This window comes from Bos taurus, chromosome 13 (genome assembly GCF_002263795.3).
Source record: "Bos taurus isolate L1 Dominette 01449 registration number 42190680 breed Hereford chromosome 13, ARS-UCD2.0, whole genome shotgun sequence".
NCBI lineage: Eukaryota > Metazoa > Chordata > Mammalia > Artiodactyla > Bovidae > Bos > Bos taurus.
Genome location: NC_037340.1, coordinates 20,208,904 through 20,234,652, shown reverse-complemented (window position 1 = coordinate 20,234,652; position 25,749 = coordinate 20,208,904). Strand labels below are relative to the sequence as shown.

Genomic DNA, 25,749 nt, shown 5'->3' with positions numbered 1-25,749 from the left:
ATCATGTATTTGGTCATTTAAAATTTTTATATAATTTTTATAAATTGTATATAATTTATTAATCAAGTAAGATATAAAAATGGAATTAGAAAATAGAACTTTTAATAATAAGGAAAATATTATATATCCAAATGTGAAAAATATTGTTTAAATGGTTCTTAGAGAAGAATTTCAAAATTTAAATACTTATATTTTATTTTTTTATTAATTTATTTATTTTAATTGGAGGCTAATTACTTTACAATATTGTGGTGGTTTTTGCCATACATAAATCAGCCACAGGTGCACATGTGTACCCCATGTCCTGACCCCCCTCCCTCCCCATCCCATCCCTCTGGGTTGTCCCAGTGCACTGACTTTGAGTGCCCTGCTTCATGCATCAAACTTGGACTGGTCATACATTTCACATATGGTAGTATACATGTTTCAATGCTAGTCTCGCAAATCATCCCACCCTCACCTTCTCCCACAGAGTCCAAAAGTCTGTTCTTTACATATATCTCTTTTGCTGTCTTGCATATAGCATCATCATTACCATCTTTCTAAATTCCATATATGTATTAATATACTGTATTGGTATTTTTCTTTCTGACTTAACTTCACTCTGTATACTAGGCTTCAGTTTCATCCATCTCATTAGAACTGACTGAAATGGATTCTTTTTAATAGCTGAGTAATATTCCATTGTGTATACGTACCACAGCTTTCTTATCCCTTCGTCTGCTGATGGACATCTAGGTTGCTTCCATGTCCTAGCTATTGTAAACAGTGCTGCAATGAACATTGGGGTACATGTGTCTCTTTCAATTCTGGTTTCCTCAGTGTGTATGCCCAATAGTGGGATTCCTGGGTCACATTTCCAGGTTTTTAAGGAATCTCCACATTGTTCTCCATAGTGGCTGTACTAGTTTGCAATCCCACCAACAGTGTAAGAGGGTTCCCGTTTCCCAACACCCTCTCCAGCATTTACTGTTTGTAGACTTTTTGATGGCAGCCATTATGACTGGCATGAAATGGTACCTCATTGTGAGTTTTGATTTGCATTTCTCCGATAATGAGTGATGTTGAGCATCTTTTCATGTGTTTGTTAGCCATCTGTATGTCTTCTTTGGAGAAATGTCTGTTTAGTTCTTTGGCCCATTTTTTCATTGGGTCCTTTATTTATTTTTCTGGTATTGAGCTGCATGAGCTGCTTGTATATTTTGGAGATTAATTCTTTGTCAGTTACTTCATTTGCTATTATTATCTCCCATTCTGAAGGCTCTCTTTTCACCTTGCTTATAGTTTCCTTCATTATGCAAAAGCTTTTAAGTTTAATTAGGTCCCATTTGTTTATTTTTGCTTTGATTTCCATTACTGTGGCAGGTGAGTCATAGAGGATCTTTCTGTGATTTATGTCAGAGAGTGTTCTGCCTATGTTTTCCCCTAGGAGTTTTAGAGTTTCTGGTCTTGCATTTAGATCTTTAATCCATTTTGAGTTTATTTTTGTGTAAGCTATTAGAGAGTGTTCTAGTTCCATTCTTTTACAGGTGGTTGACTGATTTTCCCCAGCACCACTGGTTAAAGAGATTGTCTTTTCTCCATTGCATATGTTTGCCTCCTTTGTCGAAGATAAGGTGTCCATAGGTGCATGGATTTATCTCTGGGCTTTCTGTTTTGTTCCATTGATCCATATTTCTGTCTTTGTGACAGTACCATACTTTCTTGATGACTGTAGCTTTGTAGTATAGCCTGAAGTCAGGCAGGTTGATTCCTCCAGTTCCATTCTTCTTTCTCAAAATTGCTTTGGCTATTTGAGTTTTTTTGTATTTCCATACAAATTGTGAAATTATTTGTTCTAGTTCTGTGAAAAATACTGTTAGTAGCTTGATAGGGATTGCATTGAATCTATAGATTGCTTTTGTTAATATACTCATTTTCACTATATTGATTCTTCCGATCCATGAACATGGTATATTTCTCCATCTATTTGTGTCATCTTTGATTTCTTTCATCAGTGTTTTATAGTTTTCTATATATAGGTCTTTTGTTTCTTTAGGTAAATTTATTTCTAAATATTTTATTCTTTTTGTTGCTGTGGTGAATGGAATTGTTTCCTTAATTTCTCTTTCTGTTTTCTCATTTTTAGTATATAGGAATGCAAGGGATTTCTGTGTGTTGATTTTATATCCTGCAAATTTACCTTATTCATTGTAACTCTGGTAATTTTCTGGTGTTGTCATCAGGGTTTTTAATGTAGAGGATCATGTTATCTGCAGACAGTGAGAGTTTTACTTCTTTTCTCATCTGGATTCCTTTTCTTTCTTTTTCTTCTCTGATTGTTGTAGCTAGTACTTCCAAAACTATGTTGAATAGTAGTGCTTCACCCATTTTTTAATTGGGTCATTTCTTTTTGTTGATGAATTGTAGAGGTTCTTTATATGTTTGGGCTATTAAACCTTATGGTTTGCAAATATTTTCTGTCATTCTCTAGGTTGTCTTTTCACTTTCTTGATAATATCCTTTAATGGATAAGAGTTTTTAACTTCATGAAGCTCACCTTATCTTTTTTGTTGTTGTTGTTCCTTGTGCTTTTGGTGTTATATGTGAGAATCCATTACAAAATCCAAGGTAATAGAGATTTATTCCTATGTTTTCCTATAGGAGATTTATGAATTTAGTTTTGAGTTAATTGTTTTATATGGTATGTTCTGCAAAAGTATCAGTATATGGTTTTCACTCACAAATAGCAGCTCATACCTATTAATGGTTGGTCAGAGCAGTGACTTGGGATCTGAAATGGGATGCAGAGCAGCAGTTCCAGTCCCATACATGGTAAAGTTGCTGTAGTATCCTGATTCTGGAGAGCAGTTAGGGTCAGTGGGGTTAGTCTCACTGCAGTGCCAGCTCTAGCCCCTGGTAGAAGTTGCAGTGGCAGGAACTCCAGTTATCGCTGAAAGCTGGCTGTAGTGCCTTTCCATATTCATTTAAGCAGGATACGGACTTAGCTGTTGTTGGATGGAATGTTCTATAGAAATAAAAAACCTCTGCAGAACTCTTAATTTATAGTTTTGTTCAATTCTGTTTCCCTCTTGATCTTAGTTGCTTTATTCATTGTTTAAATTTGGACTATTAAAGTCTCTGAATATTATTGTAATGTCTCTGTAATTGCATATGGTCAGTCATGAAATATCACATGTAACATTTTGTTCTGGAGGTGGACTCCTCGATATACATACACAAATATAGATACATATATTCATACACATATATACCTACGTAGACATAAATGCATATACACAGGTATATTTTGAAATCATGAGTTCTCATGAATGTCTTTGATTCTAATTTATCCTCTCAGGTCTTATTTTTTCTTTCCTTTGTTTTGTATGTGTATATCCTTTCTTCTACAGTGTGAACTTCACTCTGAACAACAGCAGCACATTTACTCATTTGATGTATCCTAAATGCTGCTAAATTTGTTTGAGAATTCTTTGCCATTTTACTTCCGTTTTAGTATTTTGTTGACTTTATTTTGCAGGCAATATGTACAACATTAACCTACTTCCCAAAGTACAAGCATGCAAAAGATGTACAGCTGTCCCTTGGTACCCACAAGGGATTGGTTCCAGGACCCTCCTAGATACCAAAATCCAGAGATGCTCAAGTTCCTTATATAAAATGGTGCATATATTTGCTATATTTGCATATAGCTTATGCATATCTTCCCAAATATTTTAAATCATCTCTTGCTTACTTATAGTACCTAATACAATGTGAACACTATGCAAATAGTTGTAACAACAATGGAAATATTATCTAAGTAGTTGCCAGCACATGGCAGAGTTTTCCTTTTTGGAACTTTGTGGAATTTTTTCTGAATGTTTGCAACCTGCAGTTGATTGAATCTGCAGATGTGGTACCCACAGATACAAATGGCCAACTGTACTTAGAGAACTATCTATCATTCCTCCTGTACTCCCCAGCCCTACTGTCAGCCCCCTGAAGGCAAATAAGTATACTGTTTTCTGATTTAACTTTCTAGTGTTTTGTTTTGTAAAGATTAGTGTCTCTGTTTCTCTCCACTTTACCCCCTCATTTCCCATGTTTTCCTTCTCAAATGGTAACATACTGGATATCTTCTTTTTCTTTTTTTCTCACTTAACATTATGTGCTAGAAATAATAAAACACAACCCCATTAAAGCTATTTTCATGTCAGACCTAGCTTTATGGTAATTTAGTTGTTGCTGTTCAGTCACAAAGTCATGTACGAATATTCACAACCCCATGGACTGCAGCATGCTAGGCTCTTCTGTCCTCCACTGTCTCTGTCTCCTGGAGTTTGCTTACATTCATGTCCATTGAGTCGGTGATGCTATCTAGCCATCTCATCCTCTGCTGCCCTCTTCTCCTTTTTCCTTCAATCTTTCCCAGCATCAAGTTCTTTTCCAATGAGTCAGCTCTGCCCATCATGACCATAGCCAAAGTATTGGAGCTTCAGCTTCAGCATCAGTCCTTCCAATGAATATCCAGGGTTGATTTCCTTTAGGATTGACTGGTTTGGTCTCCTTGCTATCCAAGGGACTCTCAAGAGTCTTTGCCAGCACCACACTTTGAAAGCACACTTCAGTGCTCGGCCTTGTTTATGTTCCAACTCTCTTACATTAATATTGGAAAAACTGTAGCTTTGACTATATGAACCTTTGTCAGCAATTTAGTTATAACTTAAAAAAAATGAGAGAAAATTCTGCTGTATATTTGTTTTAAATATAAAGATTTCACAATAGTTGTATCTATTTAGTAGACTAAAATGTATCTCTTTTTGTAGCTCCTGGTAGAAAATTAGATGAAAATCCTCTGCTTAAGAATGAAACACCATCAGAAGCTAAAAAACGGTTGTTGAAACCAGGAACTGCTAGAGCAAATAGACGCAATGGTAAGAATTATAGATAACTTTTAATTATTCGGGCTTCCCTTGTGGCTCAGCTGGTAAAGAATCCACCTGCAATGCAGGAGACCTGGGTTCGATCCCTGGGTTGGGAAGATCCCTTGGAGAAGGAAAAGTCTTCCCCACTCCAGTATTCTGGCCTGGAGAATTCCATGGACAGCATAGTCTGTCGGGCTGCAAAGAGTCAGACACGACAGAGCAAATTTCACTTTAAATTATTTGAAGTTTGGCTCATTGAAAGATATTTTTTCTTTAATTTTCATTAAATAATGGATAAAGCAACAAAGATCAGGATAGAGAAAAAAAATTGAACAACACCTTATAAATATTTGTGCATGTATTTTATAGAAGTTTTATGCCTTGATGTAAGTATAAATACCCTAAGATAACTAGAAAACTAAATGAAACCTTTGATCAACTTTTGTTTGGTATTTGCATGGTTAATGATTAGTATATAAAAAGACTGCCTCCACATACACTCATGAAAACTGCTCACTCAAATTGCCTACTTCTCTTCCAGGGTCTGTCTGAATATGTATTATAATTCACTGCTTTGCAGTCCTCCTCCTTTAGTGTTGCACGAATTGAAAGAAACTTTGCTGCTTACTTGGTATATTCAGAAGTTTTATAATAGATCCATTTTTCTATTTAGCGTTTCTTATAACAGAGCCAAAAGCTATAACTATTGATGATCAACTGCCTGAGGATATAGATTCAGTTTTAAACAGGCGGTCTCAAGTTAACCTTGAAGCTTCAGGAAGTGGCAGTTTTGATAGTAAGTAATTAATTTAAAATCTTGGAAAATATTTTCAGTTAAATTCAGGAGAGCTTTGATCCATAGTTCATGAATGTATCTATAAGTATTTTGTTCAATGATTATTTATCTGTGTTCTATAATTCCTGAGTTGGATGAGTTAAATTTCCTGCTATGATTATGAATTACTCTGTTCTGTTCTTATGTTGTGTCATCTTGTCTTATGATACTTTATCATTAACATTCATATAAAGTTAAAATGAATAATTTTCCTAGAATTTCCCAGGCAAGAGTACTGGAGTGGGTTGCCATTTCCTTCTCCAGGGGATCTTCCCAACCCAGGGATCAAACCCATGTCTCCTGCATTGCAGGCAGATGCTTTACCATCTGAACCACCAGGGAAGCCCCAAGAGGACAGACCCTTTTCTAATAAGGGACCCATTTTATCATTTTTATAGGGTTTTTTTTGGGGGGGGGCATAAAAAAAACTACCATGCCTGCTTTTAATGTGGCTTTAACTTCTGACTGGTATTTTTGTGACACATTTTTTTCTGTCCTGTTGTTTTAATAATTTTATATCATTATGATTTTTCTTTTAGTGTGAAGATTATAACTGAGTATTTTTCAAATTCAGCTTGATATGTTTGTCTTTTTTTCTTTGAATATTTGTTTATTTGGCTTTGTTGGGTCTTAGCTGTGGTACATGAGCTTAGTTGCACCATGCATGTAGGATCTTAGTTCCCTGACCAGGGATCAAACCCAAGTCCCCTGCGTTGCAAGGTGGAGTCTCAATCACTGGACTACAAGGGAAGTCCCTATATCTTTGTCTTTTAATTAGCAATCATAGTCACACTTCATCAAATTTTGATGCTTTGAGAATGAAGTTATACCATTTTCTTTGTGCTTCAATTCTTCCTGCTTTATAAGTTTCTTTTACTCTTTTTCTGATGTATATTTTTGTATCATTACATATTTTTTTTAGACGTATCTAACATTGCAAATTTTAACTTTATTCTAAAGTGTCTGGCGTGCTGCGGTTCATGGAGTCGCAGAGTCAGACACGACTGAGCGACTGAACTGAACTGAAAGTGTGAATATGCCAAGAGAGTGAAATAATATTTTAAATAGTGTTAGCCAATATTAAATTATTATTCACTTCAGATTATTGATATCTCTGAATATCTAAACAAGACTGATTCTATTTACAGAAGTGAAAAATGTAGTCACATATGTTTATTCTTTGATAATCTCTTTTAATACTTTATTACCACAGAGTATGACTTGTTTATATTTTAATAAATGAGATAAAATATTGTTGGGTACATATATTGCATATATTGCTTATAGCACAAATCTGGTTGTCTAGTGCATATGAAAGTCATCTTATAGCTCAGAGTATGCATGAAGTATCAGATAAAATATTTTACTTGGAGTTGATAGAAAAAATTCAGTAGTAAATATTATAAAAATCATTAAATTATTTTTAATTAAATGGGATTTAATTTAATTTAACAGAGAAGGCAATGGCACCCCACTCCAGTACTCTTGCCTGGAAACTCCCATGGACGGAGGAGCCTGGTAGGCTGCAGTCCATGGGGTTGCGAAGAGTCAGACATGACTGAGCGACTTCACTTTCACTTTTTCACTTTCCTGCATTGGAGAAGGAAATGGCAACCCACTCCAGTGTTCTTGCCTGGAGAATTCCAGGGATGGGGGAGCCTGGTGGGCTGCCATCTATGGGGTCACACAGAGTCGGACACGACTGAAGCGACTTAGCTTAGCTAATTTAATTTAAATGGGATTTAATTTAAATTTAAATAATTTAAATTTTAATGGGAGAAGGCAAGGGCAACCCACTCCAGTACTCTTGCCTGGAAAATCCCATGGATGGAGGAGCCTGGTAGGCTGCAGTCCACGGGGTTCCTAGGAGTCGGACACGACTGAGCGACTTCACTTTCATGCACTGGAGAAGGAAATGGCAACCCACTCCAGTATTCTTGCCTGGAGAATCCCAGGGATGGAGGAGCCTGGTGGGTTGCCGTCTGTGGGGTCGCACAGAGTCGGACACAACTGAAGCAACTTAGCAGCAGCAGCAGCATTAAATTATTTTAATTGAATTAATTGATTTTAATTAAGTGAAATATGTAGACTGATTCAGACTTACAATATCACTGCAAAGTTTTCAAAAGTTACAGTAAAATTTTTCTTTTTATTTCGTGGTTTTCTTGAATTTTTGTTTCATTCTACCATTTGCTGAAACATGCATATTGAATTCTTCTGCTATAATTTTGGATTTATCTATTTTTGTATTACTGGCCTCCTTATACTGCTTGTATTAAGTATATACAGTTTTATCAAAGTGCATGTTTCTGGTGAACTCAACTTTTTATTAAAGAGACCATATTAATATTTGGTAAGTTCCTTTGACTTAATTTCTGTTTTGTCTGATGTTGACATAACTATAGCAGATTTATTTTGATTAATATATACATACATATTTTTTTCATATATTTGCTTTCCACCTTTATGTATTATTAAGCTTTGGTGTGGTGTATCTTATAAATAGTTTATAGTCAGATTGTTTACAAATCCCATATTTTTTCTTTTATTCCAGAACACATAATCTGTAATTATTAAAACTATAAAATATATTGAGTATAAACATCCATGGATACTTTGTTTTTCCCCTCCTATCCCATTTTTCATTTTTAAATGAATGTTGAATCACTATTTTTTTATTCCAATTTTAAAATCAATCTCATGGTTTAAAATGTGAAAACTTAAAAAAAGTGAATATGCTTAGAAAACTGAAGTTACCTTCAACTTTTAAGTATGTGTATGAAATAACAGTGCCTACACATTCTTTCAGTAGAAACACTCTCATGGTTACACCAAACATCATAGTCCAATCTTATATTTTGGTCTTTTAAAAAATTGTGGTCATTTACTTAAATTGTTACAAAAATGAAAAGGAAACTTTAGGTGATACTTGGTCTATCTTAATTCAGGAGCTTCACAATTCAAGTTTCCTGTTTTAGTGGATTAAAATCTTCTTTTCTTATAGTTGAGAAAATAGGTATTAGATGAAAATATGTCAAATGAAGATGAAGTTTTAATCTCAAAAATCCCACCTCAAATTAAGAATTTTGGAAGTTCTAGGAAACTGTTTTTGACAGCTTGACTATGATATGTGTATGTGTGGATCTCATTAAGTATGCTTTACTCTGGGCTTGTTGAGCTACTTTATGTGAAGATTACTGTTTTTCATAATATTGGGGAAGTTACTGATCATTATTTCTTCACAGATTCTTTCTTCTTTCTCTGCTTTTCCTCTTTGTTGCCCATTGTGCTTATGTTGATATGCTTGTTTCCATCAGTCTCTGAGGCTCTGTTTATTTCTCTTCATGGTCCTCAGAATGGATAATCTCAGTTTATCTCTGTTTAGTTTCACTAAGTCTTTCCCTTTTTAACCCAACCTTTATTTTTATTTTTTTAATATAAACTTATTTATTTTAATTGGAGGCTAATTACTTAACAATATTGTATTGGTTTTTCCATACATTGACATGACTCCGCGACAGGTGTACATGTGTTCCCCATCCTGAACCCCCTCCTACCTCCCTCCCTATCCCATCCCTCTGGGTCATCCCGGTGCACCAGCCCCGAGCACCCTGTATCGTGCATCGAACCTGGACTGGCAATTCATTTCACATATGATAATATACATGTTTCAATCCCATTCTCCCAAATCATCCCACCCTTGCCCTCTCCAACAGAGTCCAAAAGACTGTTCTATACATCTGTCTCTTTTGCTGTCTCGCATACAGGGTTATCGTTACCATCTTTCTAAATTCCATATATATGCATTAGTATACTGTATTGGTGTTTTTCTTTCTGGCTTACTTCACTCTGTATAATAGGTTCCAGTTTCATCCACCTCATTAGAACTGATTCAAATGTATTCTTTTTAATGGCTGAGTAATATTCCATTGTGTATATGTACCACAGCTTTCTTATCCATTCATCTGCTGATGGACACCTAGGTTGCTTTCATGTCCTGGCTGTTATGAACAGTGCTGCGATGAACATTCGGGTACACATGTCTCTTTCAATTCTGGTTTCCTCAGTGTGTATGCCCAGTAGTGGAATTGCTGGGTCATATGGCAGTTCTATTTTCCAGTTTTTTCAAGAATCCCCACACTGTTCTACATAGTGGCTGTACTAGTTTGATTTCCCACCAACAGTGTAAGAGGGTTCCCTTTTCTCCACACCCTCTCCAGCATTTATTGTTTGTAGACTTTTGGATAGCAGCCATTCTGACTGGCATGAGATGGTACCTCATTGTGGTTTTGATTTTAATTTCTCTGATAATGAGTGATGTTGAGCATCTTTTCATGTATTTGTTAGCCATGTGCATGTCTTCTTTGGAGAAATGTCTGTTTAGTTCTTTGGCCCACTTTTTAATTGGGTTGTTTATTTTTCTGTAATTGAGCTGCAGGAGTTGCTTGTATATTTTTGAGATTAATTCACTGTAAGTTGCTTCATTTGCTATTATTTTCTCCCATTCTGAAGGCTGTCTTTACACCTTGCTTATAGTTTCCTTTGTTGTGCAGAAGCTTTTAATTTTAATTAGATCCCATTTGTTTATTTTTGCTTTTATTTCCATTACTCTGGGAGGTGGGTCATAGAGGATGCTGCTGTGGTTTATGTTGGAGAGTGTTTTGCCTAAGTTTTCCTCTAGGAGTTTTATAGTTTATGGTCTTAGGTTTAGATATTTAATCCATTTTATTTTTGTGTATGGTATTAGAAAGTGTTCTAGTTTCATTCTTTTACAAGTGGTTGACCAGTTTTCCCAGCACCACTTGTTAAAGAGATTGTCTTTAATCATTGTATATTCTTGCTTCCTTTGTCAAAGATAAGGTGTCCATAGGTGCATGGATTTATCTCTGGGCTTTCTATTTTGTTCCATTGATCTATATTTCTGTCTTTATGCCAGTACCATACTGTCTTGATGACTGTGGCTTTGTAGTAGAGCCTGAAGTCAGGCAGGTTGATTCCTCCAGTTCCATTCTTCTTCTCCATTCTCAGTTCTCGATTGCTTTGGCTATTTGAGGTTATTTGTATTTCCATACAAATTGTGAAATTATTTGTTTTAGCTCTGTGAAAAATACCATTGGTAGCTTGATAGAGATTGCATTGAATCTATAGATTGCTTTGGGTAGTATACTCATTTTCACTGTATTGATTCTTCAGATCCATGAACATGGTATATTTCTCCATCTGTTTGTGTCCTCTTTGATTTCTTTCACCAGTGTTTTATACTTTTCTATATATAGGTCTTTAGTTTCCTTAGGTAGATATATTCCTGAGTATTTTATTTTTTAAATTGCAACGGTGAATGGAATTGTTTCCTTAATTTCTCTTACTATTTTCTCATTGTTAGTGTATAGGAATGCAAGGGATTTCTGTGTATTGATTTTATATCCTGCAACTTTACTATATTCATTGATTAGCTCTAGTAATTTTCTGGTCGAGCCTTTAGGGTTTTCTATGTAGAGGATCATGTCATCTGCAAACAGTGAGAGTTTTACTTCTTCTTTTCCAATTTGGATTCCTTTTATTTCTTTTTCTGCTCTGATTGCTGTAGCCAAACTTCCAAAACTATGTGGAATAATAATGGTGAAAGTGGGCACCCTTGTCTTGTTCCTGACTTTGGGGAAATGCTTTCAATTTTTAACCATTGAGGATAATGTTTGCTGTGGGTTTGTCATATATAGCTTTTATTATATTGAGGAATGTTCCTTCTATTCCTGTTTTCTGGAGGGTTTTTTTTTTTTATCATAAATGGTACTGAATTTTGTCAAAGGCTTTCTCTGCATCTATTGAGATAATCATATGGTTTTTATTTTTCAATTTGTTAATGTGGTGTATTACATTGGTTGATTTGTGGATATTGAAGAATCCTTGCATCCCTGGGATAAAGCCCACTTGGTCATGATGTTTTTGGGTTCCGTTTGCTAGAATTTTGTTAAGGATTTTTGCATCTATGTTCATCAGTGATATTGGCCTGTAGTTTTCTTTTTTTGTGGCATCTTTGTCAGGTTTTGGAATTAGGGTGATGGTGGCCTCATAGAATGAGTTTGGAAGTTTACCTTCCTCTGCAGTTTTCTGGAAGAGTTTGTGTAGGATAGGTGTTAGCTCTTCTCTAAATTTTTGGTAGAATTCAGCTGTGAAGCCGTCTGGACCTGGGCTTTTGTTTGCTGGAAGATTTCGGACTGCAGTTTCAATTTCTGTGCTTGTGATGGGTCTGTTAAGATTTTCTATTTCTTCCTGGTCCAGTTTTGGAAAGTTGTACTTTTCTAGGAATTTGTCCATTTCTTCCAAGTTGTCCATTTTATTGGCATATAATTGCTGGTAGTAGTCTCTTATGATCCTTTGTATTTCTGTGTTGTCTGTTGTGATCTCTCCATTTTCATTTCTAATTTTATTGATTTGATTTTTCTCCCTTTGTTTCTTGATGAGTCTGACTAATGGTTTGTCAATTTTATTTATCCTTTCAAAGAACTAGCTTTTGGCTTTGTTGATTTTTGCTATGGTCTCTTTTATTTATTTTGCATTTATTTCTGCCCTAATTTTTAAGATTTCTTTCCTTCTATTAACCCTGGAGTTCTTCATTTCTTCCTTTTCTAGTTGCTTTAGGTGTAGAGTTAGGTTATTTAGTTGACTTTTTTCTTGTTTCTTGAGGTAAGCCTGTATTGCTATGAACCTTCCCCTTAGCACTGCTTTTATAGTGTTCCATAGGTTTGGGTTGTTGTGTTTTCATTTTCATTCATTTCTATGCATATTTTGATTTCTTTTTTGATTTCTTCTGTGATTTGTTGGTTATTCAGCAGTGTTTTATTCAACCTCCATATGTTGGAATTTTTAATAGTTTTTCTCCTGTAATTGACATCTAATCTTACTGCATTGTGGTCAGAAAAGATGCTTGGAATGGTTTCAATTTTCTTGAATTTACCAAGGCTAGATTTATAGCCCAAAATGTGATCTATCCTGGAGAAGGTTCCATGTGCACTTGAGAAAAAGGTGAAATTCATTGTTTTGGGGTGAAATTGACCAGTTAGGTTTAACTGGTCAATTGTATCATTTAAAGTTTGTGTTTCCTTGTTAATTTTATGTTTAGTTGATCTATTCATAGGTGTGAGTGGACTCTTAAAGTCTGCCACTATTATTGTGATATTGTTATTTTCCCCTTTCATATTTGTTAGCATTTGCCTTACATATTGTGGTGCTCCTATGTTGGGTGCATATATATTTATAAGTGTTATATCTTCTTCTTGGATTGATCCTTTGATCATTATGTAGTGTCCTTTTTTGTCTCTTTCCACAGCCTTTGTTTTAAAGTCTATTTTATGTGATATGACTACAACAAGGTCTGTCTAGTCAAGGCTATGATTTTTCCAGTGGTCATGTATGGATGTGAGAGTTGGACTGTGAGGAAAGCTGAGCGCCAAAGAATTGATGCTTTTGAACTGTGATGTTGGAGAAGACTCTTAAGAGTCCCTTGGACTGCAAGGAGATCCAACCAGTCCATCCTAAAGGAGATCAGTCCTGGGTGTTCATTGGAAGGACTGATAAGTGTTATATCTTCTTCTTGGATTGATCCTTTGATCATTATGTAGTGTCCTTTTTTGTCTCTTTCCACAGCCTTTGTTTTAAAGTCTATTTTATGTGATATGACTACAACAAGGTCTGTCTAGTCAAGGCTATGATTTTTCCAGTGGTCATGTATGGATGTGAGAGTTGGACTGTGAAGAAAGCTGAGCGCCAAAAAATTGATGCTTTTGAACTGTGATGTTGGAGAAGACTCTTAAGAGTCCCTTGGACTGCAAGGAGATCCAACCAGTCCATCCTAAAGGAGATCAGTCCTGGGTGTTCATTGGAAGGACTGATGCTGAAGCTGAAACTCCAATACTTTGGCCACCTCATGCAAAGAGTTGACTCATTGGAAAAGACCCTGATGCTGGGAGGGATTGAGGGCAGGAGGAGAAGGGGACGACAGAGGATGAGATGGCTGGATGGCATCACCGACTCAAAGGATGTGAGTCTGAGTGAACTCTGGGAGTTGGTGATGGACAGGGAGGCCTGGCATGCTCGATTCATGGGGTCGCAAAGAGTCAGACATGACTGAGCAACTAAACTGAACTGAGTATCTCTACTCCTGCTTTCTTTGGTCTCTATTTGCCTGGAATATCTTTTCCAGTCCTTCACTTTCAATCCGTATGTGTCCCTTGTTTTGAGGTGGGCTTCTTGTAGACAACATATATAGGGGTCTTGTTTTTGTATTCATTCAGCCAGGCTTTGTCTTTTGGTTGGGGCATTCAACCCATTTAAGGTAATTATTGATAAGTATGATCCCATTGCCATTTACTTTATTGTTTTGGGATTAAGTTTGTACACCCTTTCTGTGTTTCCTGTCTAGAAAAGATCCTTTAGCATTTGTTGGAGAGCTGGTTTGATGGCGCTGAATTCTGTCAGCTTTTGCTTGTCTGTAAAGCTTTTGATTTCTCCTTCATATTTGAATGAGATCCTTGCTGGGTACAGTAATCTGGGTTGTAGGTTATTTTCTTTCATCACTTTAAGTATGTCCTGCCATTCCCTTCTAGCCTGAAGACTTTCTGTTGAAAGATCAGCTGTTATCCTTATGAGAATCCCCTTGTGTTGTTTGTTGTTTTTGCCTTGCTGCTTTTAATATTTGTTCTGTTTGATCTTTGTTAATTTGATTAATATGTGTCTTGGGATGTTTTGCATTGTTTGGGATGCTCTGGGTTTCTTGGACTTGGGTGATTATTTCCTTCCCATTTTAGGAAAGTTCTCAACTATTATCTCCTCAAGTATTTTCTCATGGCCTTTCTTTTTATCTTTTTCTTCTGGGACTCCTATGATTCGAATGTTGGGGCATTTCACATTGTCCCAGAGGTGTCTGAGATTGTCCTTATTTCTTTTAATTCATTTTTGTTTTTTCCTCTCTGCTTCATTTAGTTCTACCATTCTATCTTTTACCTCACTTATCCTATCTTCTGCCTCTGTTATTCTATGGTTGATTCCCTCCAAAGTGTTTTTTTATTTCATTTATTGCATTATTCATTATATATTGACTCTTTTTTATTACTTCTAGGTCCTTGTTAAACATTTCTTGCATCTTCACAATCCTTGTCTCCAGACTATTTATCTGTAACTCCATTTTGTTTTCAAGATTTTGGATCATTTTCACTATCATTATTTGGAATTCTTTATCAGGTAGATTCCCTATCTCTTCCTCTTTGGTTTGGTTTGGTGGGCATTTATCCTGTTCCTTTACCTGCTGGGTATTTCTCTGCCTTTTCATCTTGTTTATATTGCTGTGTTTGGGGTGGCCTTTCCGTATTCAGAAAGTTTGTGGTTCCTCTTTATTGTGGAGGTTCCTCATTGTGGGTGGGGTTGGACAGGTGGTTTGTCAAGGTTTCCTGGTTAGGGAAGCTTGTGTCGGTGTTCTGGTGGGTGGAGCTGGATTTCTTCTCTCTGGAGTGCAATGAAGTGTCCAGTAATGAGTTTTGAGATGTCAGTGGGTTTGGTATGACTTTGGGCAGCCTGTATATTGAAGCTCAGGGCTGTGTTCCTGTGTTGCTGGAGAATTTGTGTGGTATGTCTTGCTATGGAACTTGTTGGCTCTTGGGTGATGCTTGGTTTCAGTGTAGGTATGGAGGCTTTTGGATGAGCTCTTATCGATTAATGTTCCCTGAAGTCAGGAGTTCTCTGGTGTTGTCAAGATTTGGACTTAAGCCTCCTGCCTCTGGATTTCAGTCTTATTCTTACTGTAGCCTCACGACTTCTTCATCTGTAGAGCACCAATGATAAAACATCTAGGTTAATGATGAAAAGTTTCTCCACAGTGAGGGCCACCTGGAGAAGTTCACAGAGTTACATGGAGAAGAGAAGGAGGAGGAGAGAGATAGAGGTGACCAGGAGGAGAAGAGGGGGAATCAAAAGGGGAGAGAGCAAGCTAGCCAGTAATCAATTCCCTATGTGCTCTCCACAGTTTGGACCCCTCAAAGATGTTCACGGAGTTACACAGAGAAGAGAAGAGGGAGGAAGGAGACAGAGGTGACCAGGAGGAGAAAAGGGAGAATCAAAAGGAGATAGACAGATCCAGCCTGTAATCAGTTCCCTAAGTGTTGTCCACAGCCCGGAACACACAAAGTGATTCACAGAGTTGGGTAGAGAAGAGAAGGGGGAGGGAGGAGATAGAGACGACCTGGTGGAGAAAAAGGAGAGTCCAAATGGGGAGAGAGCAGTCAAGCCAGTAATCACACTCCCAAGTAAAAATGGGTACCGAAGATTGGGTTCTTAAAGGTACAAAATTGATAACAAATATCAAAATGCAAAGATTAAAAATCTAGAGTAGGTTAGGCTCTCAAAAATACAATATTAAAAAACAAAGTCACAAACATTATAAAATATATATATGAAGTTTGCTTTAAAAGTAGTCTCTTTTTTTTGAAAGGTAATAGATTATAAAAATGAAAATTAAAAGAGTAATAGAGGCCTTAAAATTTTTTTAAGTTTTATTAATTTAAAAAATGATAAAAGTAAAAATATATCTAGAAATTTCTCTGGAGTTATTGCAGACAGTATGAGGTCAGTTCAATTTCAGATAGTTCCTTGATCCAGCTTATACTTCTCAAGATCTATAAACCCCTTCCAATGTAGTCAGTGCTAACTCCAGGGTTTTAATCTGTTGCACCTGTCACTTCCAAAGAGGTTTCTTCTGTTTATTTTAGCTTCTTCTGTTTGCTTGTTTCTTCAGTGTTTAATTTCCACCCTGACACAAGGGGAAGGTGGTCACTTATTTAGGCTCACTTGTTCAGTCATGCTGTGGGGAGGGAAGAACCCTGCAAACAAACATCACTGGCATGTGTGGGGGGTGCTCGCAGTGTTTCAGCTGCAGTGGGTTTGCCTCCACTCAAGCGTGTGAGCTTTCATGGTCTACACTGCTCAGGCTCCAGGTTGCTCTGCCAGGAACTGTCTGAGGCAGGCCCTGGGTTGCGTGCACTTTCCAGGTCTAAGCCGCTCAGGTTCAGGTTCTCGGGTACTCCACAAAGGCGCAGACTCGGTTGGGCCTGCGTTTTGTGCCCTTCCCAGGTCCGAGCAGCTCAGGTGGCCAGGTGCTTGGCGAGCGCAGTCACCCCCAGGTTGGGGGTGCATCTTATTGCCTGCCCCTTCCCAGCAGCTTGGTTTTCTGGGTGTACAATGGGCGTGCCTTCTCAGGTGTGCCATGTGTCTCTTCTGGGGAGCTGATCTCTGGCTGTGACCCTCCTGGCGGATGTCAACCGTCACTCGTGGTTAGCAACAGAGCCTGTTTGCAGTTTGGTAGAGGATGCCTTTCTGGGGCTGCGATTGCCCCTTTCCGGCTCTGGCTTCCCCCCTGCCTAGTGTCTCTGGCGGAGGATGGGCTGGTCCGCAGCCTGCTAGCTCTCCTCTGGTGTTTGCTCAGTCCTTTGTTCTGTGAACGGGCCTGGCAGTGCCTCAAGTTAGGGCTTTTCACAGGATAGTTCTCTCTCTCTCTCTCTCTCTCTCTCTCGCTCTCGCTCTCTCTCTCTCTCTCTCTCTCGCTCTCTCTCTCTCTCTCTCTTTCTGGCTATCCCACAGTTTGGGTTGCTATCTCACTTTAGTTCCCTCAGATTGCCCTCAGGGCATTCCAGCCCAGTCCTTACCCTAAGCAATGCAGCCTGCACCTCCCTGTTCATCCCCCCTTGCTGGTGGCAGCTGGGAGCACTGGGAGTTGTCGTTAGGCATATAATCTGTGGGTTTTAATTATTGATTGACTGATTTTTCCTCCTGGTTACATGGCTTCTGAGATTCCAAGATTCCCCACAGACCCCAGTGAGAAGTATTTCTTGGTGTTTGGAAACTTCTCTTTTAAGACTCCCTTCCTGGGATGGATCTCCATCCCTACCTCTTTTGTCTCTCTTTTTATCTTTTATATTTTGTCCTACCTCCTTTCGATGACAATGGGGTGCCTTTCTGGGTGCCTGATGTCTTCTGCCAGCATTCAGAAGTTGTTTTGTGGAATTTGCTCAGCGTTCAAATGTTCTTTTGATGAATTTGTGGGGTTAAATGGTCTCCCTGTCCTATTCCTCTGCCATCTTAGGACCGCCCCCCTAATTTGCTTTCAAGTTTGGAATATATAGAATATCAACCTACCTCTAAAAGAGATTGCAAGGGATCATGTTTTCCTGAATCCTTTCCCCTGTATGCCCCAGTTTACCCCTTCTGTTGTAAGTAACCATGTATTATATTGTCCTCTGGTTTATTATTTCTTTAAATCATTTGTAAATGTGTCTATTTTTCTTAATTTTCCCCTTAACTTCCCCTTCTTTCTTACCTCAAAGGTAATATATTAAATATATACTTTTTCACTTTTATTTTTTACAAAACATTCTTTCTTGGAAATTCTTTCATGTCTGAATAACTTTTTCATTCATTTTATAGCTATATGTACAGCTGTTTGTGTCACATTTTAAACCATTATTTATAACATATCATAGTTTATGGTACGTATCTAGATTATTCAAGCAATGATCTATGAATATTCAGGTAGTTTGAATATTATGCAATTACACATGATGCTATGGTGAGTCATCTTGTGCCTATGTGTTTTCATTGTTTGACCTATGATTGATAGTGACCTAAAGTATAAATAACCCAAGAAAACTAGAGACTGATAGAAATATATTCAAAACACTCACTAAAACTTTTCTCACAATTTTTATGTCATATCTAGCATTATGATTATTTTTTATCAAAATGAAAGAGAATTGTTCTGTACACTTGTATAAATTTGAAGTTTAGATATTTCACAGTAGATCTGTTTTTTCTATTCAGTGGACTAAATGCACTTCTTTATGTAGGTTATGATGAAGCATCATATGAAAAGGTTATGCTTAACCATCAGGATTTGGTGTCAAAAACCCAAATGCAAGTAAAGAAGCAAAGAACTCTCAAAAAGGAAAGACTCTCTAGTAAGCATCATAATCATAAATAACTTCATATCATTTTAAATTAAACTTATCAGATCTTTTTTGTTTCATGAAGATATATCTCAGCATATGTTTTGTATGGATAAAATTTTACATTTTGATTTAAAGTGTGAGTACTTTAAGGCAGCTTAAAAACAAAAATGAAGTTCTTGATACAGTTTAGTTGGAATTTCTGACCTTAAGACTATTTCATGCTCAGTATCCATTAAGGACAATAATAGATGAGTAGTTATCTCACTAAGGCTATGTACCTTTCAGCCAACCTGGGAAATTTCTGCTCTGAATGACCAATGGCTGCCTCTGACCTCTGTCAGTGTCTTTTTGCTATAGGCACAATGTCAGTAAGCTACAAAGAGGTCAGTAACTCAGAAAACAAATGGAGACTCAGAGGAGTCCAGGGAAGGAGCTTGAATGGTCTGTCGGAAGTCTTCCAGAGCATCTTTTTGGCTGGGTCTCCACTCAAAGGGGATAGCCTTTATGGTAACTCCTTAGACATGTGGCATCATATCTCTGTGGGCAGCATGCAAATGTGTTAATAGTCAACGAATCCCATCAAAAGTCCCATCAATACATTTAAAATAAATAATCCTGAGGAAGAGAGGACCCAAAGATTTGCAAACATCTCTGGAGTAAGATTTTTATCTGCTACAGGTCACACACTGGAATTTCACTTGGATACTAGGTCCTTGTCTATATTAATGGCCCAGCTATATTGTCCCATATGGATCAACAGGATGTTCAGTCCTTGTGGGATGGTGCTTGTCTGGGCCCACCAGAAAGATGTCATCAATATAGCAAGGCTATCATTCCCTCTGTGAGTGGGACTTTATCTCAGTCATGCTCTACCCATTGAAGATAGGCAGATGGGGAATTGAGAGGTCCCTGTGGAAGGACATTAGTGGCATATTTCAATTAATTCTACATAGAGGTAAATTGATCATCGTCATTGGCATGAAGAGAGATGCTGATAAGTATTCAAGTTGTTGGTTGCTGTAGACTGAGTTCCTTTACCTTGGGCAATAGCTTCTGTGACAGTCACAATACCAGTGTGAGGTTGGTACTTACAGTTTGTGCAGCCTTAATCATGTTAGTCTGTAGGCACCTGAGGTTTTGTGCACAGGTCTGATAGGGCTATTTTTTTTTTTTTTTCCTGAAGGGGCTATTGAATGCAGATATAGTCTGTGGAATTTTTTGGCTTGTTTAAGCTCAGCAACAAGGGCAGCTATTTATTTTTTACACCCAGCATGTCAGTATTGTTTTTGGTATCTAACAGATAAGGGTTCTAGGTTCTGGTAGTTGGGTGGCTCAAGATCTTCCAGCCTGCCCCATTAAAATATCCTAACATTATCAAATCCTGTCACAGCTTGGTAGTGAATAAGAGTGATGAGTCACCTAAATAATACATCTCTACCAATAATACATTCAGCGATGAAGGCAATAACAATGCAGCATACCATAGTATGGCCTGGAAAAGGTTTCTGTTTGTGGTGGTGGCCCCAAAACAGACAGCATTATCTGTTTCCCCCTCATTCTAGTGCCAGGGCTTGTGAGGATTACAGATATTAGTGTACCACGATCCAAAAAGCCCAAGAAATGTGATTCTCCTCCAACTGCCTTTCAAACTTTGTTCTGGAATAGCCTCTCATATCTTTACCGGGTAAATAGGTGCTTTGGTATAGCCCTATTTTGTTTATTTTTGAAAGCTGAGAATCAGGATAAGTGTATATGCTAGTTTCTGATCTGTCTCAAGATTCATTGATAAAAGTAGAGAAGATAGCACTTGTTTTATTCATAGTGGCCACCACAAAGTTGACCGTAGTGGGGCTACATGTTAGGTCCTCATAGCCCATAGTGTAACAAGAGTACCTCAGTGGAGAGTGTTAATTTATTCCTTTGATACCCTGTTGTATGGGAATCAGGGCAACAGATTTTAGGTAAGGTCATTGCCTATAATATCCAGTAGAGGGAGCATTATTATATCACTTTTTCTTTCTGGCAGCCACCAATTTTTGGATGCCTGAAAATTTACCAATTAAGATCTGACTATGTGACAACTAATTGATACAAACTTATGAAGAAATTTGATTGAGCTTGCTAACCAATAAGATTCACAAAAGTGAACCTAGAGATCTGAGTCTGGTAAGACCCAAGTCTCTGAAAATCTCTTCAGGTTGCTGGGCAGTGATTGGAAAGTCCTTTACATCCTTTTTCATTAAAGTCATCAGTCTCTGTCAGGACTTAGAACTAACAATAGTCATAGAGTATATAACTCAGCTTTCTGGGTCTCTGATGACTTTTATGTCCATCTCTGGAGAACCATAACCATGAACTCAGGAATTATTTCCCTAGCTCTCTTAGAGTCCCTCAGTTCAATTTCTAATTTGACTCATTGGGGAAACTGATGTGAGTTTGGGGGCTAAAGTGAAGGACCAATATTTCCCTAAAACCAGAAGTCTTAACAATTTATGAGAACCTTCTAAGGGTGCTCTGTGGCCTCCACCAGCACTTTCTGAGACTCATTGGCATTACTGGTTGAGTGTTCCATTGGACAACCTTGCAGTAATCCATTTACATAGTCCAAGAGTGATGCAAATCATCTCTCAGTTCAGTTCAGTCACTCAGTCGTCCAACTCTATGTGACCCCATGAATTGCAGCACGCCAGGCCTCCCTGTCCATCACCATCTCCTGAAGTTCACTCAAAGTCACATCCATTGAGTCGGTGATACCATCCAGCCATCTCATCCTCTGTCGTCCCCTTCTCCTCCTGCTCCCAATCCCTCCCAGCATCAGAATCTTTTCCAATGAGTCAGCTCTTTGCATGAGGTGGCCAAAGTACTGGAGTTTCAGCTTTAGCATCATTCCTTCCAAAGAACACCCATCTAAAGGGTGTTAACATCTAAAGGGCTGATTTCCTTTAGAATGGATTGGTTGGATCTCCTTGCAGTCAAAGGGACTAGCAAGAGTCTTCTCCAACACCACAGTTCAAAAGCATCAATTCTTCAGTGCTCAGCTTTCTTCACAGTCCAACTCTCACATCCATACATGACCACTGGAAAAACCATAGCCTTGACTACTGCTGCTGCTACTGCTAAGTCACTTTAGTCGTGTCCAACTCTGTGCGACCCCGTAGACAGCAGCCCACAAGGCTCCCCCATCCCTGGGATTCTCCAGGCAAGAACACTGGAGTGGGTTGCCATTTCCTTCTCCAATGCACGAAAGTGAAAAGGGAAAGTGAAGTCACTCAGTCGTGTCTGACTCCCAGCGACCCCATGGACTGTGGCCCACCAGGCGCCTCCGTCCCTGGGATTTTCCAGGCAAGAGTGCTGGAGTGGAGTGCCCTTGACTAGACGGACCTTTGTTGGCAAAGTAATGTCTCTGCTTTGGAATATGCTATCTAGGTTGGTCATAACTTCTCTTCCAAGGAGTAAGCGTCTTTTAATTTCATGGCTGCAGTCACCATCTGCAGTGATTTTGGAGCCCCCCAAAATAAAATCTGACACTGTTTCCACTGTTTCCCCATGTATTTCCCATGAAGTGATGGGACCAGATGCCATGATCTTCGTTTTCTGAATGTTGAGCTTTAAGCCAACTTTTTCACTCTCCTCTTTGACTTTCATCAAGAGGCTTTTTAGTTCCTCTCCACTTTCTGCCATAAGGGTGTTGTCATCTGCATATCTGAGGTTGTTGATATTTCTTCTGGCAGTCTTGATTCCAGCTTGTGCTTCTTCCAGCCCAGCGTTTCTCATGATGTCCTCTGCATATAAGTTAAATAAGCAGGATGACAATATACAGCCTTGACATACTCCTTTTCCTAGGGCTTTGTGGGATCTAAAGAGATTTCACGTTTTCAGAAAAGCATTATGTTTCATTGGTCACTTTGCTCACTGTGCCCGTTTCTCAGAGAAAGAGCTGATAGTTGTCAAGTTGGCCAATTAAAATAACAAACTGTACAAAGTAAAATTAACCCTTTATTCATTTACTCTGATAGTATAAACTATAAACAGAAAAGGGCTGAAGCTCCACTAGTCTTCCGTTTTCCCCACAGAACAGCACTGGGCAAGGGTCAGGTGTGTCGTCATAGACAGGAGAGAGTGAAGGCAACATTTCACTGCCTCCAACAAACTGCCTCCCACTGTTTTAAGGATCCTGGGCCCAGGGAAAGGGCAAGGAGGCAGAGTTTGGAGTGGATAAGTTCTTTACACTGAGTCAGACTGAGAACAGTGTTTTCCAGGTAAACCTAGTAAGATGGTCTAGGTAGGGGCATCTGAATAGTACATTGTCTCAAGGAATCATCTGTATGGAGGTTCCTTGGCAGAAAAGTTTAAGATCATGGTCAGCTGGAAGTGTAGGTTAAGGGTCAGCCTGACTGCAACTATTTCTAGTGCCTGGATCTGTACATTGTTAGTGTAGGGTTGGAAGCTTTCCCAAATAAGGACTGACAGTTTTGTAATTTCTTATGGTATAAAAGATCATATATAGTGTTTTAACATAGAATTGAAACATCAGTGTGTGTACACACACACACGTGTGTGCATTCATATGTAGCTAAACTACATACACATAAAAGTGAATATATATATATGCATATACCCATACATAGACATATTTGGAAACTGAGTTCTTACAGACCCCTTCAATTCCAGGTAATACACTTAGGGCTTGTTCTTGCCTTCCTTCATTTTATATGTGTATGTCCTTCCACAGTGTGGATTCTGACTTTAAGAAACATCAACACATTTATATATTAAGCCATCTTAGAATACTTGTAAAACTGTTTCACAATCACTTAACTGATACAAATAGGAGAAAAAAGCCTACTGAAATTTTTGTGAATGTTTTTGTGCCTACTCTCTTGCCTAAGATGGGGCTGTTGTTCAGTCGTTCAGTCATTTTCAACTCTTTGCCACCCCATGGACTGCAGCACGTCAGGCTTGCCTATCCATCACTATCTCCCTGAGTTTGCTCAAACTCATGTTCATTGAGTCGATGATGCCATCTGACCATCTCATCCTCTATCGCCCTTTCTCCTCCTGCCCTCAGTCTTTTCCAGCATCGGTGTGTTTTCCAACGAGTCAACCCTTCACATCAGGGGGACCAAGTATTGGAGCTTTAGCATCAGTCCTTCCAATGAATATTCAGGGTTGATTTCCTTTAGGATTGACTGGTTTGATCTCCTTGCAGTCCAAGGGGCTCTCAAGAGTCTTCTCCAGCACCACAGTTAGAAAGCATCAATTCTTCAGTGCTCAGGCTTCTTTACGGTCCAACTCTCAAGTCTGTACATGACTACTGGAAAAACCATAACTTTGACTAGACAAACCTTTGTCAACAAAGTAATGTCTCTTCTTTTAATACGCTGTCTTGTTTTTTCATAGGTTTTATTCCAAGGAGCAAGCATCTTTTAATTTCATGGCCACAGTCACTGTCCACAGTGATTTTTGAGCCCAAGAAAATAAAGTCTGTCACTGATTCCATATTTTTCCCTGTCTTTTTACCCTGAAGTGATGGGACCAGATGCCATGATCTTAGTTTTCTGAATGTTGAGTTTTAAGCCAGCTTTTTCACTCTCCTCTTTCACCTTCATCAAGAGGCTCTTTAGTTCCTTTTCACTTTCTGCCATTAGGGTGGTGTCATCTGCGTGTCTGAGTTTATTTGATGTCTCCCAGCAATCTTGATTCTGGTTTGAGCTTCATCCAGCCTGGCATTTCATGTGATGTACTCTTGCATGTAAGTTAATTAAACAGGGTGACAATATACAGCCTTGAAATACTTCTTTCTCAGTTGGGAACCAGTCTGTTGTTCCATGTCCAGTTCTAACTGTTGCTTCTTGACCTGCATATGTATTTCTCAGGAGGCAGGTCAGTTGTCTGGTATTCCCATCTCTTTAAGAATTTTCCACAGTTTGTTGTGATCCACACAGTCAAAGGCCTTAGTGTAGTCAGTGAAGCAGAAGTAGATGCTTTTCTGAAATTCTCTTGCTTTTTTTTATGATCCAATGGATGTGGACAATTTGTTGTTTGGTTCTTCTACCTTTTCTAAAACCAGTTTGTACATCTGGAAGTTCTCAGTTCATGTACTGTTGAAGCCCAGCTTGAAGGATTTTGAGCGTTACCTTGCAAGCATGTGAAATAAGCACAAATGTGCGGTAGTTTGAGCATTCTTTGGCGTTGCCCTTCTTTTGGATTGGAATGAAAATTGACCTTTTCCAGTTCTGTGGCCTCTGCTGAGTTTTCCAAATTTGCTGGCATATTGAGTGCAGCACTTTAACAGCATCATCTTTTAGGATTTTCAATAGCCCAGCTGGAATTCCATCACTTACACTAGCTTTGTTCGTAGAAATGCTTCCTAAGACCCACTTGAATTCACACTCCAAGATGTTGCACTCTCTCCTGGTCATTAAGACTTTTTTTTGTACAGTTCTTCTGTGTAGGTCATTATCATTTTTCTGTCCTTTACTGTGCCCATCTCTGCATGAACTGTTCCCATGGTGTATCTGATTTTCCTGAAGAGATCTCTAGTCTTTCCCATTCTACTGTTTTCCTCTATTTCTTTGCATTGATCACTTAGGAAGGCTTTCTTATCTCTCCTTGCTATTCTTTGGAACTCTGTATTCAGATGGGTGTATCTTTCCCTTTCGCTTCTCTTCTTTTCTCAGCTCTTTGTAAGGCCTCTTCAGACAAGTATTTTGCCTTCTTGAATTTCTTTTTCTTTGGGATGGTTTTGTTCACCACCTCCTATACAGTATTACAAACCTCTATCCATAGTTCTTCAGGCACTCTTTCTATCAGATATAATTCTTTGAATCTATTTGCTACTTCTACTATATAATCATAAGGGGTTTGATTTAGGTGATACCTGAATGACCTAGTGGTTTTTCCCCACTTTCTTCAATTTATGTCTGAATTTTGCAATAAGGAGCTCACATTCAGCTCTGGGTCTTGTTTTGCTGACTGTATAGAGCTGCTGTTTCTTCAACTTCAAAGAATATAATCA

General features: G+C 38.2%; 1 protein-coding gene across 16 annotated transcripts in view; it reads left to right on the top strand.

Moving 5' to 3' along the window:
* CCDC7 (coiled-coil domain containing 7) overlaps window positions 1–25,749 on the top strand; it is a 266,671-nt gene that overhangs the window by 71,412 nt on the left and 169,510 nt on the right. For 11 of the 16 annotated variants that reach the window (XM_059892902.1, XM_025000934.2, XM_059892904.1 and 8 more), the window contains 3 exons: window positions 4,809–4,916; window positions 5,581–5,703; window positions 18,630–18,740. In XM_059892902.1, coding sequence (XP_059748885.1) covers window positions 4,809–4,916; window positions 5,581–5,703; window positions 18,630–18,740 — 342 coding nt within the window. Of the gene's footprint in view, window positions 1–3,520; window positions 3,664–4,808; window positions 4,917–5,580; window positions 5,704–18,629; window positions 18,741–25,749 lie in introns of those variants that run through there. The other 5 variants (XM_059892906.1, XM_059892905.1, XM_025000939.2 and 2 more) reach the window with 4 other exon arrangements.